A 19,498-nucleotide genomic window follows, 5' to 3' on the forward strand; every position below is an offset into this window, starting at 1 on the left:
TTAATAGTATCTTGTATATATATTATAGACATTTAATAGTATCTTGTATATATATTATAGACATTTAATAGTATCTTGTATATATATTATAGACATTTAATAGTATCTTGTATATATATATTATAGACATTTAATAGTATCTTTTATATATATTATAGACATTTAATAATATCTTTTATATATATTATAGACATTTAATAATATCTTGTATATATATATTATAGACATTTAATAGTATCTTTTATATATATTATAGACATTTAATAGTATCTTTTATATATATTATAGACATTTAATAGTATCTTTTATATATATTATAGGCATTTAATAGTATCTTGTATATATATATTATAGACATTTAATAGTATCTTGTATATATATATTATAGACATTTAATAGTATCTTTTATATATATTATAGATATTTAATAGTATCTTGTATATATATTATAGACATTTAATAGTATCTTTTATATATATTATAGGCATTTAATAGTATCTTGTATATATATTATAGACATTTAATAGTATCTTTTATATATATTATAGACATTTAATAATATCTTTTATATATATTATAGATATTTAATAGTATCTTTTATATATATTATAGACATTTAATAATATCTTTTATATATATTATAGATATTTAATAGTATCTTTTATATATATTATAAACATTTAATAATATCTTTTATATATATTATAGACATTTAATAGTATCTTTTATATATATTATAGACATTTAATAATATCTTTTATATATATTATAGATATTTAATAGTATCTTTTATATATATTATAGACATTTAATAATATCTTTTATATATATTATAGATATTTAATAGTATCTTTTATATATATTATAGACATTTAATAATATCTTTTATATATATTATAGATATTTAATAGTATCTTTTATATATATTATAGACATTTAATAATATCTTTTATATATATTATAGACATTTAATAGTATCTTTTATATATATTATAGACATTTAATAATATCTTTTATATATATTATAGATATTTAATAGTATCTTTTATATATATTATAGACATTTAATAATATCTTTTATATATATTATAGATATTTAATAGTATCTTTTATATATATTATAGACATTTAATAATATCTTTTATATATATTATAGATATTTAATAGTATCTTTTATATATATTATAGACATTTAATAATATCTTTTATATATATTATAGATATTTAATAGTATCTTTTATATATATTATAGACATTTAATAATATCTTTTATATATATTATAGACATTTAATAGTATCTTTTATATATATTATAGACATTTAATAATATCTTTTATATATATTATAGACATTTAATAGTATCTTTTATATATATTATAGACATTTAATAATATCTTTTATATATATTATAGATATTTAATAATATCTTTTATATATATTATAGATATTTAATAGTATCTTTTATATATATTATAGATATTTAATAATATCTTTTATATATATTATAGATATTTAATAGTATCTTTTATATATATTATAGACATTTAATAATATCTTTTATATATATTATAGATATTTAATAATATCTTTTATATATATTATAGACATTTAATAATATCTTTTATATATATTATAGACATTTAATAGTATCTTGTATATATATTATAGACATTTAATAATATCTTTTATATATATTATAGGCATTTAATAGTATCTTGTATATATATTATAGACATTTAATAATATCTTTTATATATATTATAGGCATTTAATAGTATCTTTTATATATATTATAGACATTTAATAATATCTTTTATATATATTATAGACATTTAATAATATCTTTTATATATATTATAGATATTTAATAGTATCTTTTATATATATTATAGACATTTAATAATATCTTTTATATATATTATAGACATTTAATAGTATCTTGTATATATATTATAGACATTTAATAATATCTTTTATATATATTATAGGCATTTAATAGTATCTTTTATATATATTATAGATATTTAATAGTATCTTGTATATATATTATAGACATTTAATAGTATCTTTTATATATATTATAGACATTTAATAATATCTTTTATATATATTATAGACATTTAATAGTATCTTGTATATATATTATAGACATTTAATAATATCTTTTATATATATTATAGACATTTAATAGTATCTTGTATATATATTATAGATATTTAATAGTATCTTGTATATATATTATAGACATTTAATAATATCTTTTATATATATTATAGATATTTAATAGTATCTTTTATATATATTATAGACATTTAATAGTATCTTTTATATATATTATAGACATTTAATAGTATCTTGTATATATATTATAGACATTTAATAATATCTTTTATATATATTATAGGCATTTAATAGTATCTTTTATATATATTATAGACATTTATTAGTATCTTGTATATATATTATAGACATTTAATAATATCTTTTATATATATTATAGATATTTAATAATATCTTTTATATATATTATAGACATTTAATAGTATCTTGTATATATATTATAGACATTTAATAATATCTTGTATATATATTATAGACATTTAATAATATCTTTTATATATATTATAGACATTTAATAATATCTTTTATATATATTATAGACATTTAATAGTATCTTGTATATATATTATAGACATTTAATAATATCTTTTATATATATTATAGACATTTAATAATATCTTTTATATATATTATAGACATTTAATAGTATCTTTTATATATATTATAGACATTTAATAGTATCTTGTATATATATTATAGACATTTAATAGTATCTTGTATATATATTATAGACATTTAATAGTATCTTGTATATATATTATAGACATTTAATAGTATCTTGTATATATATTATAGACATTTAATAATATCTTGTATATATATTATAGACATTTAATAGTATCTTGTATATATATTATAGACATTTAATAGTATCTTTTATATATATTATAGACATTTAATAGTATCTTGTATATATATTATAGACATTTAATAGTATCTTGTATATATATTATAGACATTTAATAGTATCTTGTATATATATTATAGACATTTAATAGTATCTTTTATATATATTATAGACATTTAATAGTATCTTTTATATATATTATAGACATTTAATAGTATCTTTTATATATATTATAGACATTTAATAGTATCTTGTATATATATTATAGACATTTAATAGTATCTTTTATATATATTATAGACATTTAATAGTATCTTGTATATATATTATAGACATTTAATAGTATCTTGTATATATATTATAGACATTTAATAGTATCTTGTATATATATTATAGACATTTAATAGTATCTTTTATATATATTATAGACATTTAATAGTATCTTGTATATATATTATAGACATTTAATAGTATCTTGTATATATATTGTAGACATTTAATAATATCTTTTATATATATTATAGATATTTAATAATATCTTTTATATATATTATAGACATTTAATAGTATCTTGTATATATATTATAGACATTTAATAATATCTTGTATATATATTATAGACATTTAATAGTATCTTTTATATATATTATAGACATTTAATAGTATCTTTTATATATATTATAGGCATTTAATAGTATCTTGTATATATATTATAGACATTTAATAATATCTTGTATATATATTATAGACATTTAATAATATCTTTTATATATATTATAGACATTTAATAATATCTTTTATATATATTATAGACATTTAATAATATCTTTTATATATATTATAGAAATTTAATAATATCTTGTATATATATTATAGACATTTAATAATATCTTTTATATATATTATAGACATTTAATAATATCTTGTATATATATTATAGACATTTAATAATATCTTTTATATATATTATAGATATTTAATAATATCTTGTATATATATATTATAGACATTTAATAGTATCTTTTATATATATTATAGATATTTAATAGTATCTTTTATATATATTATAGACATTTAATAGTATCTTGTATATATATTATAGACATTTAATAGTATCTTTTATATATATTATAGACATTTAATAATATCTTTTATATATATTATAGATATTTAATAATATCTTTTATATATATTATAGACATTTAATAGTATCTTGTATATATATTATAGACATTTAATAGTATCTTGTATATATATTATAGACATTTAATAATATCTTGTATATATATTATAGACATTTAATAGTATCTTTTATATATATTATAGGCATTTAATAGTATCTTGTATATATATTATAGACATTTAATAGTATCTTTTATATATATTATAGACATTTAATAATATCTTTTATATATATTATAGACATTTAATAATATCTTTTATATATATTATAGATATTTAATAGTATCTTTTATATATATTATAGACATTTAATAATATCTTTTATATATATTATAGACATTTAATAGTATCTTTTATATATATTATAGACATTTAATAATATCTTTTATATATATTATAGATATTTAATAGTATCTTTTATATATATTATAGACATTTAATAATATCTTTTATATATATTATAGACATTTAATAGTATCTTTTATATATATTATAGACATTTAATAATATCTTTTATATATATTATAGATATTTAATAGTATCTTTTATATATATTATAGACATTTAATAATATCTTTTATATATATTATAGATATTTAATAGTATCTTGTATATATATTATAGACATTTAATAATATCTTTTATATATATTATAGATATTTAATAGTATCTTGTATATATATTATAGACATTTAATAATATCTTTTATATATATTATAGATATTTAATAGTATCTTGTATATATATTATAGACATTTAATAATATCTTGTATATATATATTATAGACATTTAATAGTATCTTTTATATATATTATAGACATTTAATAGTATCTTGTATATATATTATAGACATTTAATAGTATCTTTTATATATATTATAGGCATTTAATAGTATCTTGTATATATATTATAGACATTTAATAGTATCTTTTATATATATTATAGACATTTAATAATATCTTTTATATATATTATAGATATTTAATAGTATCTTTTATATATATTATAGACATTTAATAATATCTTTTATATATATTATAGATATTTAATAGTATCTTTTATATATATTATAGACATTTAATAGTATCTTTTATATATATTATAGACATTTAATAGTATCTTTTATATATATTATAGACATTTAATAGTATCTTGTATATATATTATAGGCATTTAATAGTATCTTGTATATATATTATAGACATTTAATAGTATCTTTTATATATATTATAGACATTTAATAGTATCTTTTATATATATTATAGACATTTAATAATATCTTTTATATATATTATAGACATTTAATAATATCTTTTATATATATTATAGACATTTAATAGTATCTTTTATATATATTATAGACATTTAATAGTATCTTTTATATATATTATAGACATTTAATAGTATCTTGTATATATATTATAGGCATTTAATAGTATCTTGTATATATATTATAGACATTTAATAGTATCTTGTATATATATATTATAGACATTTAATAATATCTTTTATATATATTATAGACATTTAATAGTATCTTTTATATATATTATAGACATTTAATAATATCTTTTATATATATTATAGATATTTAATAGTATCTTTTATATATATTATAGACATTTAATAGTATCTTGTATATATATTATAGACATTTAATAGTATCTTGTATATATATTATAGGCATTTAATAGTATCTTGTATATTATAGACATTTAATAGTATCTTTTATATATATTATAGACATTTAATAATATCTTTTATATATATTATAGATATTTAATAGTATCTTTTATATATATTATAGACATTTAATAGTATCTTGTATATATATTATAGACATTTAATAGTATCTTGTATATATATTATAGACATTTAATAGTATCTTTTATATATATTATAGACATTTAATAGTATCTTGTATATATATTATAGACATTTAATAGTATCTTTTATATATATTATAGACATTTAATAGTATCTTTTATATATATTATAGACATTTAATAGTATCTTTTATATATATTATAGACATTTAATAGTATCTTTTATATATATTATAGACATTTAATAGTATCTTGTATATATATTATAGACATTTAATAGTATCTTTTATATATATTATAGACATTTAATAGTATCTTGTATATATATTATAGGCATTTAATAGTATCTTGTATATATATTATAGACATTTAATAATATCTTTTATATATATTATAGACATTTAATAATATCTTTTATATATATTATAGACATTTAATAGTATCTTTTATATATATTATAGGCATTTAATAGTATCTTGTATATATATTATAGACATTTAATAGTATCTTGTATATATATTATAGACATTTAATAATATCTTTTATATATATTATAGATATTTAACAGAGGCAAGATACAAACTTCCTTTTAATGTGTGCTTACCTCTCCAAGCCAAAAGTCAATATCCTTAACGCCTGCATTGTATGATTGCTGTTTATTTGCCTCTTTGAGTTTTTCACTCTTTTCAGTTGCTTTTGTCACCAAAGACTCCCATTGGCTGGATAAACTTTCCAGCCGAGCCTGCACAGCATCTTCAGAGCCAGCACATTGCCGTCGTTCAATCAAATCTAGCAGGAAAATAAAAACCCTTATGATAAGGTTGAAAAACTTAACAGTAATAGAAATGTTTCAGGGGCTTGATATTAATATTGATATTAAAGATTAAAAATATTTTCCAATTTAAATTCATTTTTCTTATTACTCTGACTATTTTAGTTTGATTGCCACAGCGGTATGGCCAATTTATAATAAAGTTACGTTTCACCAATCATTATCATACATAAAAAAAAAATCTTGGTTCAATTGTTCAGATAAGATTGTCAGCAATGAAATCGTGAATTAATTTTTTTTTTTTTGTCCAAGTGCGATTGTTTTAAGTTTTAAGGCAAACAATCATCAACAAAAATTAAACAGAAAATAATTATACATATAGTTAATCCCCCACCCATACAAATAAAAATTATAATTTCAAAAGTTGCCAAAGAGATAAATACAAAAGATTAAAAATTTAAGAACCAGGTGAAAAAACGCTTAGTGTTACAAATTTAATAAAATCCTGATTTGCATTCTATCAATTCCAAATGCAAATTAATTTGAGAAATAATTTGACACTTGAAAAAGAATGTTTTTTCAAAGGGCTGTGATAAATAAATTAGAAACATTGTTCAAATTACTGTTAAATTAAGTTAAAAGACTGTCACATAGGAATAAATTTTTGTCAAGAAATCATTTATTAATTATGTTTGTCATAAAGAGAAACATAATCCTCATGTCTTAAATATTTTTACTTCAAAAGACATGCCGATCAGGTAAAAAAAACAAAAACAAAAGAAAAAACAACACCAAAGGCAGTCAATTACCAACAAATATAGTTAATCTTTAATACAATCGAACATATCTAGCTGCATGGTTTTTAAATCTAACAAATCGTAAAAACAATTTTTAAATAGGAATGGTATAAAAGAACATTGAAACAAATACATGTTTAATATTTCTCATTTTATTGAATAATAATTCTACAGTGAAAATGCTTGGAAGAAAATTAGGGCTATTTAAACACCTTTTTGAAATTTGGTGCAATTATTAAACCTTGGTCCCTTGTAAACCATGCATATTGTTTTTGATTGCATTTTCTTTTAAATGATTAAAAATTTTATTTTTTCCTTCAAATTAAGATGAACTTATAAACAAAAAATTCAAAGCAACAAATACACAGTCAAGCCTAACTAGTTTGCAACTAAAATAACATTGATATTTTACAAAAATAATCAACATAAAATAAGTAGACAACAAAAATGTTGCAATGTTTTTCTCTGAATCAGAGAAAAGAGAGACAAAAAAAAAGCCAAGACAGCTCATGAGGCGGATATTTACTGTTGCCAACAGATGAACAGAGTCCGAGAGGGAGAGCGTGGATCTCCTCCTCCCTTCCGAAAACTATTGCATTCCTGTGTTGACGATGGCAAGCTGACAAGAAGCTGAGGCTGCACCAGAAGAAATGGTACAATGGCAGATGACAGAGAAATAGGTGAGAAGGGATAGCGCACAAATGAGGAAAACTTACTATTACCGGTAGACAGGAGGGATTGTAACCGATCGGCATTAGCTGCAAGTTCAGCCTCAAATGCTTGATGTTTCTGATGTTTACTCTGTGATGTTAGCAGATTAAAAAGCAAAAATAAGTAAGTCATTATCAGCACATGATTAGATAACAATACTGAAAAAAACTTCTGCATAAAAATAACATTTTGAGTTTATCAAGAAAATATGTTCTCACTCAATCTAATGGGGAAAATATATTTTGCATTTCAGCATTTATAAAGTTGTTACAAATGTTTATAGCAGCATTGATTTTTAAGTTGGATGTTTAAGAAGAAAACTGCTCAGAACTTTAAAAATAAAAGGTTAACATTTGCATATAAAAACATTTTTAACTAGATTTGCCTTAATAAATAAAAATCATTAAAAGAAAACGGTTTTAGAAATTGACAAAAAATGTGTTAAATCTTTAACAGGTTTTGAGCCAATAAAATAAGAGCTTTAGTAAAAATGGCTTTACAATTTTAAAATAATAGTTTTAAAAAAAAAACGAGAGAAAATGAAATAAAAATAATTCATGAGATAGTTAATAAAAATGTGTGTAAGAGGGGGGGGGGGATATGACACCAGGGCTGGTCTTTAGCAGATGTTTTCTAAATTGTGCCCTAAGCATGTCCCCACCACCACCACCATCACACACACATGAGAACTGAAACTATGAAGTTTCTTGATACTATGAAGGTAATTTAGTTTACCCTTTCAAGGACATCTGTAACTTGTAAAACTTTCTAATGGCCTTTACATTTTCAGGATAACATTGTGGCTAATGATGAAATTTCCTTTTTGTTGAACAAACATACTGCATGACAAATCGATTATCAGCTTTTGTTAGGTAGGAAGCATCAATTAGCAATTATCTAATTGTACCCCACGCTCTCTTCTGGTGCTAACTCTGCACAGAAACACAAATTTTGCCAACATAATAGTACAAATTTCATATTTATTATTGATATGTATATAATGCCTTGCCAACTAATATTAGGTTGTCAAGAAGGTTCTTATGGAAGTTTTAATTTTGATTTCAAATGATGCATTTTCAAATAAGTTTTCGTTATCATACCTTTGCTTTATATTTCATTTTAAAGAGCGTTTTTTTTAGTCTATCTAATGATTTAAATTACAATTTTAAAACAATTATGTCTTCTATTCAGAATGTTTAATACAAGATGGAAAAAAAGCAAATTCACATGATTTTCTTATTTCAGTTCAAGCTAGGCCAAAAAGCTGCTGAAACAGCTCGTGATATAAATGAAGCATTTGGCCCAGGGACCACGACTGAAGGCACACCACAATGGTAGTTTAAGAAATTTTGTGGCAGTGACGAAAGTCTTGAAAATGATGAGCGTAGTGGTCAGCTATCAGATGTTGACAACGATCAATAAGAACCTTAATTGAAGCCAATCCATGCACAATTGTTCGAGAACTTGCTTCTGAATGAGATATAACGTATACGGTGATTTCCAACTACTTGAGAGAGTGGAAAGACAAAAGAACTTGATAAATGGGTGCCTCATGAATTCAACAACCACCAAAAGAAATGCCATTATGAAGTTTCATCCTCCCTTCTTTTACGCAACAAGAATGACCCGTTTCTCAACTGAGTTGTGACCTGTGATGAAAAGTGGGTTCTTTACGACAACAGGGGCGACGCTCAGCTTAGTAGTTAGATGCCAACGAAGCTCCACGACACTTCCCAAAGCCGTAGTTGCACCAAAAGAAAGTCATGCTGATTGTTTAGTGGGCTGCGACCAGTCTCATCTACTATAGATTTTTGAATGCAGGTGAAATTATTACGACAAATGGATGAAATGCATCAGAAACTTCGACAACAACACTTAGCATTAGTCAACACAAAAAGCCCAATTCTCTTCCATGACAATGTCTGACCACATGTTGCTAAACCAACCCTGCAAAAGTTGAACAAATTCGGCTACGAAACTACCTCATCTGCCATATTCTCCAGACCTCTCACCTACCGACTACCACTTTTTCAAGCATTTCGACGATAAGAAATGCTTTAAAAACCTAAACAATATCAAAAACGCCTTCAGTGACTTCATGGCGATCAGAATGCAGGATTTTTATATTACTAGCATAAATTTTATTGCCAATTATTACTAGCATAAATATTACTAGCATAAATATTACTAGCATAAATATTACTAGCATAAATATTACTAGCATAAATATTACTTATTTTGCATTAGCAAATGCATGTTGATTCTGATGCTGCTTATTTCAATCAATAAATTTTTGTTTGAGCCAAGATATGTTCATTTGAATTTGAAAATTAAAAACCCCAAGAACTTTTTTATGTCCCCATCCTTACTAATTCAGTTTCACTGTACAGAAAAAAAAACAAACAGGGCTGAATATATGAATAAGAAATCTTCCAGTCAAAAATCTACCTAGTTGTTTAAGCATATTCAGATTTGAATTCATATTTTATTTAATTTATTTACTTATAAGAACTTAAATGCAACTTGGATCATAACAGACTTTTTTAATAAAGTTAAAGTAATGATAGAGTCTCATAGCTTGTTAAAAATAAATTTTATAACATTTTTATAGTTAAATTTTTAATTTTTGGAAGCATAAAAATTCAAAGAATTTTAAGAAATCATTTGGTCATAATTTTTTTAAAAGAAAAAAAATGTAAATCTTTCAAGAAAAAAAAAAGAAAATATTGAATAAAAAAGAAATAAAATCAGTTAATGAAGCTGAACAATAATTTAAATGTAAAAAAAAAGGAATTAAATTCATATGCATGATACAAGATACTAAATTAAAAAAAAAAATAAAAAAAACAGCACCAATTTTAAGAACAATGCCAAGCTGGAGGTTAGATTATACTTGGCAGTACAATAAAAGGTCAGTACTAAAATAACTGTTTTTCTACAATAATAGAAACTATGTTTCTCTATATGTAAATAATATTAGTCATGAAACCATTTTGAGGATGAACATGTTATAATAGCTATTAGTTATGTTCAAATATCAAACTGAAGTAAGCAATTTAAAATATGAGAATTGTGAATCCAGATATTCTTTGTTTTATAAAATTGTATTGATAATGTTGAGGAGAGAATTTCATTTTTCAAATTAGCAAACTAAAAAATGAAGATAAATTTATTTTGAGTATGCCACTATTTACTTGCCTCCTCATGAAGACAGTTAAACACAAGGTGTTTTATGAGGAAAATCCAGCTCACAAAAAGAGGCACTAGGATTTCTCTTTTACTGACAAAGGATAAAAAAGCTGAAGTGTAGTATCAGAAAACATACACTTTACTCTTGGCAAAAAAAAAAAAAAAAAAATTGATAATCTCTGGAAGAGCATAATTTATATTCATTATTTGTACAGAAGTGGAAAGCAAATAACTTTTAAGATATATTCCTGAAAACTGCATAAATAACTGTGGGATATTAAACCATCTTTTTTAAATAGAGACAACTAAGATGCAAACGTTTCATGAAAATGTGCAATGGAATTAGAGATCATTCAATACAAAATGGAAAAGTTTTATAGTTAATCATTTTAATCATTAAGGAAAGACAGAAAATTAAAAGAAAATATCTTTTCATAATACTTAGGGACGCAAATCTGTAAATATTTTCAAATAAACATGCTTAACAATTCTAGTTTTTGGACATTAACTAATTGGATCAAGACTTAATTTTGCATGATATTTGTGTAGTGAAAAATTCTTTACTCGTTCCCCTTGAACAATTTTTATTGTTAGGTTAAGATTCTTGTTGATGGGGGCCCCATCTCTCTTTAAGCAGATTATAATCATTGTTAAATGAAAGCATGTATAATTTTTTTTTTTTCTTGTATTTCATTATTATATGGTCTTCTCTGGCAGAAAAAGCTTAACTTGTTGGCTCCCTTTTCCTCGACCTATAGCTAGCTCTTATAAAAACTACATGACTTAGGTCTTTGGCTGACCTTGTGAAAACTAACCTGTTATATAACAAATATCAACTCAAATATTTTAATCTGCAAAAACCCTGTATTATATAACGCCTGACCTCTAATCTTGGTCAGTCATTTTTGATATATTTAAAACCTACCAAAAAAAATTCAACTGGAAAGGTAAAAAATTAATTTAATGCCCCCTCCTCAATTATTTAGAGAAAAAGAAAACAAGCAAGAGAGTAATTACTATTCATATATCAAGAAAAACTGAGATGAACAAAATGTGCATAAGTTTATGGAAAGAATCAACTATAAATCATGTATAGCATTAATAAGTTCAAATAAATGAATAGAATGTTGCTTATAATTTACACTTCTGAAGGTTTGAAAGCAATGGCTGCTTGGTTTTAATAGTTTGTCGAAGGAAGCAACAACTGAATATTTGATATTTTGAATGTTGTACACAACAAACCTGAAATTACATTAATTAAACAATCTGATCTTATCACTGACTAGCAGATCTGTGTATAAATTGGAAAAAGTTCCCACACAAATCATAAAAGTAATGAAAGATAATCCAAATATTGCACACCAAACAAGCAGTTAGAATCATAAACAAGTTAGTTAGGTTACAAATTAAGAGATAACATTCCTATGAATAGAAAATGGTAAAATATTCATGCATCATTATAAAGAAACAAAAGACTCAAAACGTATATAAAAGAACAGCACTCTACAAAAAAGCCTAAGCAATTGGCCGGAGAAAAATTATACGATCAATCTAGCCTCATAAAATGTTTATAATGACAAATTTCATCTCCGGGTGATAAGACCTTATTGTTAATACTTGAGAATAGATATAGAAATAGAAACAATAAAATTTAAGTTATATGAATAATACTGATTTATTCAGCTAAAATGAATTGCTTCATTTCAAGTCTATTTTTTTTTCTTTTTTGCAAGAAAATTTAGTATTGAAAATTGAAAAAGTTGTTTTTAAGCATTTGTACAATTTTTTTTTTTAGAAGTTTTAATAATTTATAATTAACAGTTGTGAAAATTCATCTAATTCAAGGATGATGGCAATAAAAATGTAAGAATCAGCTTTATCAAATCAAATTATGCCTTAAATAAAACTATTGTAATGTAAAGTAATAAATTTCTACATTAATTCAACTTGTGTAATTTAACCAATTATTAAAAGTTAAAAAATTAAATATTTTTATTCTTTATTTTGCCCCCACCCTCCTCAAAAATATGCACCTGCTTCAAATCACTTATACTGTTTAATAAAGTGGCAGTATTTTTTTAAATCATATGAATGCAATGAGGTTTTGATTTTTGTTGTTTCCAATCTTTTTATCAAAATGTCACATTAAAAATATTGGGAGCTTGAAAAGTCAGTGAATTTGTTGTTAGATTACATGCCAACTTGCAATTACATTGAGAAAGATTTCATAATTTATCCAGATTTTCAGAAAATCATGGTTGTTACAAATATTAAAATAAATGTTAAAAGAAAAAAGTAGAAAAAAAGCCTAAAAAAATGCTCATGATTTAGCCTGAAAATATTACTCAAATGAAAATTCCAAATTTTATAAAAAATAATTTAAGAGAAAAAAAAAATAAGGAGAGAGAGGATTAATGTCTTCAAAAAATTAAATTGACATAGACAGAGGTTAGGCAAGGATGTTTATTTAAAAATAAAAAATATTATTGTTGCAAGTAGATTGGGAAGGGGATGGTCTGGTACATCTCTCATCACAAGCAATCAATTCTGATAATGGTTTCGGATGATGGGGGAAAACAGCAGCAAGAAAAAAAGAACAATAACAACACTGCAAGCAATCAATCATTCGTTCTTCACATCTAGAGGAAATTTGGTTGAAAGAATCAGTAAGATGGTGAGTAAAGGGATTGGATGATAGGTGGGGTTGGGGCTGAACCCTAACAGAGCATTGTGTACCTCATGCTCCCAGTTGTTCCTCTCCACATTCAAATCCTGCAAAGGTCAGATGGAAGAAAAGCCTTGTCAAAAAAATACTTGAAACATTTTTTTTGTTGTTAAAAGAATAAAAGATAGAAAAAAGACAGTTGGACCAGGACAAAAAACAAATAAATAAATAATAAAGTACATATAACACACACACATACACATACATTATATATATATATATATATATATATATATATATATATATAATGTATATACACACACACATACACACTGTGTAGCATGTTAGATTTAGCCCAAAATAAACTTTTATATACAAAGGGCTTGAAAGATATAATCATCCACAGACAGTTTTGCTGTATTACAGCTCTTCAGTGTGGAAAGACGAGCAAGTGCGTCAAGTCTACATAGAAACCACAACATCTGATTAACAGTCAGAGTCTCTATCCATTATGCCATCAATCTCAGCTATGAAGGGAAGTCTTAAAGCCTGTATGTTTTACATACTTTATTAGTAGGGCTAGGACAACAGCATTTTCTTTTCATTGTTTTGAATCTTGTGTGTGTGTGTATCCGTTAATATCTGATATGCTTTTATATAGAATGATGTGGTTCTCAGTTGATTAACTGTGTCTGTGTCGGATATATACTCGAGAATCAAGACAATGAAAAGAATATGCTGTTGTCATAGCCCACTTAAGTTGACTAAATTGTGCTATTCTTTTATGAAGAGCTTTGCATATTTGCAAGCAGTAGCATGTCTATATAAATGAAAAAGAAACGGAGATATAAAATCTGACCAAAATAATTATTAATCAACTTGCTAGGATAGGTTACAATTAAGGCTACGAAAGTGTAGCCATGTTGCACAAGTATTTGTACATGTCTTTCTGTCACCCAAACATTAAGAGTCCTATGATTATGGAGGAGTGTCAAAGAGTGCAAAGGCATACAGTAACAATTCTGCACATAGGCGATAGGATTTGAAAATATGAGGTTTGGTTGTCACATGTACTACAGGCCATGCAGATCTGTAGCTGATCTAAAAGGCCACGGATAATGAAAGGATGACAGTGGAGAAACAGGAGATGGGAATTATCTGTGAAAATGCAATAAATCAGCATCTCTCAGTGACAGATATCCATAAGCTTTATGTATTCAACATATTTTGCCATAGAAAAAAAAAAAAAATTAAAAAGAGCAATGTTTCAAATATATAACAAAGATGAAGTGAAGGAAAAGAGTGGACACCTATCACAAGTAAATATTTTAATATATTTCAGTAAATTATGTTGTAATAATTGATTAGCAAGAAACAATTTTCTAATTACTGTTCATAGAATTGTTTTTTTTTTTCATTCTAAAAATGACTGGAGTTTATAAATACTTGATTATTTAGATTATGAGAAGAAATTTTTTAATCCATATATAATTTATCAAAACCTGAAATAACATTTTTATATTAAACTAGCAGGGGTACCCGACGTTGCCCGGGTGTTTGTAGCTGTGTGTGTTGGGGGGGGGGGATAAAGCAGAACAAAAAGGAAACTTAACCCTGTTTAAATATTAAAAAAAAAAAAAAAAAAACGATGTTAAACTTCTTAAAAAAATAAAACAAAAAACAACGATTTTAAAAATGGAAAAAAAAATCTTTTGTAGGTGTACAAGAAAAAAAAAAGGCGGATGGTGGCAGGTAGGCTCGAACCTGGTGCCTTAAGGCAAATAGGCTGACAACATACACCTGCGCTACGGTGACATAAGCAATATAAGACTTTAATTTGGGTATTAAAAAGTGAATGAGTTCAAATTGAGGTCAATCATTACGCTATTCCGCAGTTAATTTTTGCGAGACAGTTTACATTTAATGAGGTCAAATCTGTACTTAATTTTACTGCAGGATCTTTTGAGTTTTTTTGGGGTTTTTTTTACCCAAATTTGTCTGGTTTTGTTGGGGGAAAACCAGCTCCCCCGTTTATTAGGGGAGTATTCAAATGAAAGCAATTGTCTGATATGACGGTAAAACCGACACTGTCCAAACGTTCATTGCCTTCTGGACTTTCCCGGCCCGTAAGCCGAGAACCGTGCCTTAGTTTCACATCATTTTTTCTTTTATACGAAAAAGCTCAAGTAACACGTGAGAAGCCGAAATAGCAAGAATTGTGTAAAACTCAACATAAATAAATCAAGCCGTGACGCACGTTCACAATTCGTACATATGATTTACAGGATATATAAGAAGTTCTAAGCGATAATCCACAGGAACCTCGGCGAAAAAAGCCTTTCTTGGACATACAAAAACTCGCGCGCCCGTCTTGCCATATATATATATTAGTAAGTTATAAAATATATATGGCAATTAAGCTACACTGAATATTCTGTGTTTCATCCACTTCAGGCTTATGTGCAAATTTTGTGGTTGTCGTTTTTATATACACACCTTCTATTGAGATTTTAGTTAGCCAATCAGCTTTCTGCGCCCTTCCTATCAGCCAATGAACATGAACTAGAAAGCTGATTGGCTAACTAAAATCTTAATAGAAGGTGCGTATATAAAAACAACAGACAACCACAAAATTCGCGCATAAGCCTGAAGAGTCCTAGAGTGGATGAAACACGGAATATTCAGTGTAGCTTAATCGCTATATATATTTTATAACTTACTAACTAGCTCTACTTACATATTGAGCACTTTTGAAGTAAATACTTCAAGTTTACGCATAAATTTACACTTTCGTATATTAATTTTATGTGAGTAAATGAAGTAGTTATATAAGAATTTGCATAAACATTTGAAACCTCTTGGCATCATTTTGAACAGCTATAAATACTAGAAGTAAATATACTTTCTAGTGAAAATCGTCTTTATTATTTGTACTACTGCTTTAATAGAATTATTTCCATGTGCAGGAGGTACTAGTAACAATGACTTAAAACAAATATAGCAATAAAAGAAATTCCTCACAATTTGAATAAAGCATTGTGCCCAACTATATTCATCCCAAATCATTTTTTGCATTCCTATTTATTTATTTTTTTTTTGTCTTAAAATGTTGAAACCATCATTTCAGTTTCAAATGATGAACATAAAGAGATTATATTTTTTATCTGCTGCAGTAGAAACATATCACGTTTTCCTACTACAACAATGTCAAGAGAAATTATTTGAAAGTCTTGGAACATCCATTCACAATAGAATTTGAATAATTTACTTCTGACTAAAAAAGACATGAAAAGAAAATTTAGATCATAAAGAATATAAGAATATTTATTATTTATATGGGATTATTCTAAAGAAATCTGAGCCGAAAGATGGTATTCCAAAATGATAATGAAAAAGTTAAACAGATGAAAAATAAAAGAGTGGTAGGAATGCCAGAAATGAAGTTGAGAATGACCATAAAAATCTATATTTTTGACGAAAAAATTAAGGAAAGAGGGAGAGACAGGAAAAAGGCTAATACCTGAATATTGGAAGGATCTCTGTATGACTCATCACTGGCAATCTGAATCTTTTCTTGCAACCAGTTCTCCATCTCATCAGCATCCCGAGAAAATTGTTGAAGAGATTGTGCTTCACCCAATTTGGATCGATTGTCAATTAGAGCCTCTTTTAATTTGGTCCATCTAACAAAAAAAAAAAAAAAAAAAAAAATTGTTACAAAACATTTCTAGAAAATACTCCTGAATGCTGAACAAAGTGAATCAAATTTTCAAATTTGAATGTAATTTAAATTTGTTACATAATAACCCACTTTGGATTAGATATTTTTTGGTATTTGTAGAGTTTAATCAAGACATTAAAAAATGAAAATATTGAAAAAAGTTTTATTGAACATACTTTTCATACAAAAAAATAACTTAATTTGATCAAATAGTTTTTTTTAGAGAGGAAAATCAAATTTTAATGAGATAGATTATATCGTCTCCATTTGCCTATTTCCAAGGAGAGGGAGGAGGTGCCTTTAAATGAAAAAGTGATTTAAAAAAAAGGATAAAATCGAAAAGTGATTAAAAAACAGGATAAAATGGAAAAGTGATTAAAAAACAGGATAAAATGGAAAAGTGATTAAAAAACAGGATAAAATGGAAAAGTGATTAAAAACAGGATAAAATGGAAAAGTGATTAAAAAAAAGGACAAAATGGAAAAGTGATTAAAAAAAGGACAAAATGGAAAAGTGATTAAAAAAAAAGGACAAAATGGAAAAGTGATTAAAAAAAAAGGACAAAATGGAAAAATGATTAAAAAAAAAGGACAAAATGGAAAAGTGATTAAAAAAAAGGACAAAATGAAAAAGTGATTAAAAAAGGACAAAATGAAAGGAAAAAGGCACGTGAGAGGAGGTGTAGAAATTAAAACGGCACATTCTTTGAGGATTGGGGGTGGACAATATCAGCTCTTTGAAGAGTTGGTGATGGATCTTTGTTGCATCAAGTGATCTGAAAACTCGCTCAACGTTTTCTGTCAAACTCAATTTGTGACATACGTGAGGTATCATAATCAAATGGTAGCAGTTCTCTGCCATCATCTGTTTTGAAGATATTTGAGAAGGCTGCTGCGAAAACAGCAGATTGCTCAGTAGGGTTTTCAACAGTTGCTTAGTGTGTCTTAAACTTGACAATCTAGTTGTTTAGGCAGGCATTTCGTTGGACATGCGCAAAGAATGATTTTGAGTTTCAGTTAGTGTCGTTAGCTATATGCTCTTCGAACTTCAAGCGCTCTTGCCTCTCAATGTAAGTGGCATGGTTTTGCTGCCTTTTGTATTATGCGTAGCCATCATCCGGTTTGCAGTTAATGTACTCTTGCCAAGCTACATCCATTAAAGTTCTGTTTTCACCTTTTTCGTCATCCACAGTTTGCTTTCGACTCATTGTGGATCCTTCAGAGGTACAGTAAGTTCTATGCTCCAGGCAATTGCATGCTTAAACACTGTTCAGAGGTCTTCGACTGAGGTCAATAAACTTATGGCATGCCAATCAATAGTGTTTCCAGCATCAAGAGTTGGTATATTGGTGGCTGAGAATAGGTGTTGCGGCAGGTTGGACGGTTGAGGGGAGGGGAAGAAGGTGAGCAAGCTGAAACTTAAGACACAGTGGTCCTCCAACCCTAAAGGTGGCAGGGTGTTGATGTTTGAAACAGATCAGGAGTAAGAAAAAAAAAAAACAGATCAATGGTCGATTTCCATCACGAAAGTTGGTGGGAGAGTTTACATGTTGGAACAGGAAGCAATCTTCCGACATTGGCAAAAGATTTTGATCAAAGGCAGATGCTTGGGGCATACACAAAGCAAACCAGTCAATTCTAGGTGTATTGAAATCACAAATGACAG

The 19,498-nt window shown here is 24.8% G+C and overlaps 1 protein-coding gene across 16 annotated transcripts in view; it reads right to left on the bottom strand.

The window, feature by feature from the left end:
- The window catches only part of LOC145286048 (spectrin alpha chain-like), a 132,536-nt gene that overhangs the window by 20,804 nt on the left and 92,234 nt on the right, over positions 1-19,498 (bottom strand). For 6 of the 16 annotated variants that reach the window (XM_080134683.1, XM_080134691.1, XM_080134685.1 and 3 more), the window contains 4 exons: positions 17,632-17,794; positions 14,183-14,218; positions 8,263-8,347; positions 6,582-6,766 (listed from right to left, as the gene is read on the bottom strand). In XM_080134683.1, coding sequence (XP_079990809.1) covers positions 6,582-6,766; positions 8,263-8,347; positions 14,183-14,218; positions 17,632-17,794 — 469 coding nt within the window. The remainder of the gene's footprint in view (positions 1-6,581; positions 6,767-8,262; positions 8,348-14,182; positions 14,219-17,631; positions 17,795-19,498) is intronic. The other 10 variants (XM_080134695.1, XM_080134693.1, XM_080134690.1 and 7 more) reach the window with 3 other exon arrangements.

The sequence above is a fragment of the Euprymna scolopes genome, chromosome 10, assembly GCF_053919585.1.
Source record: "Euprymna scolopes isolate OS-2025 chromosome 10, ASM5391958v1, whole genome shotgun sequence".
NCBI lineage: Eukaryota > Metazoa > Mollusca > Cephalopoda > Sepiida > Sepiolidae > Euprymna > Euprymna scolopes.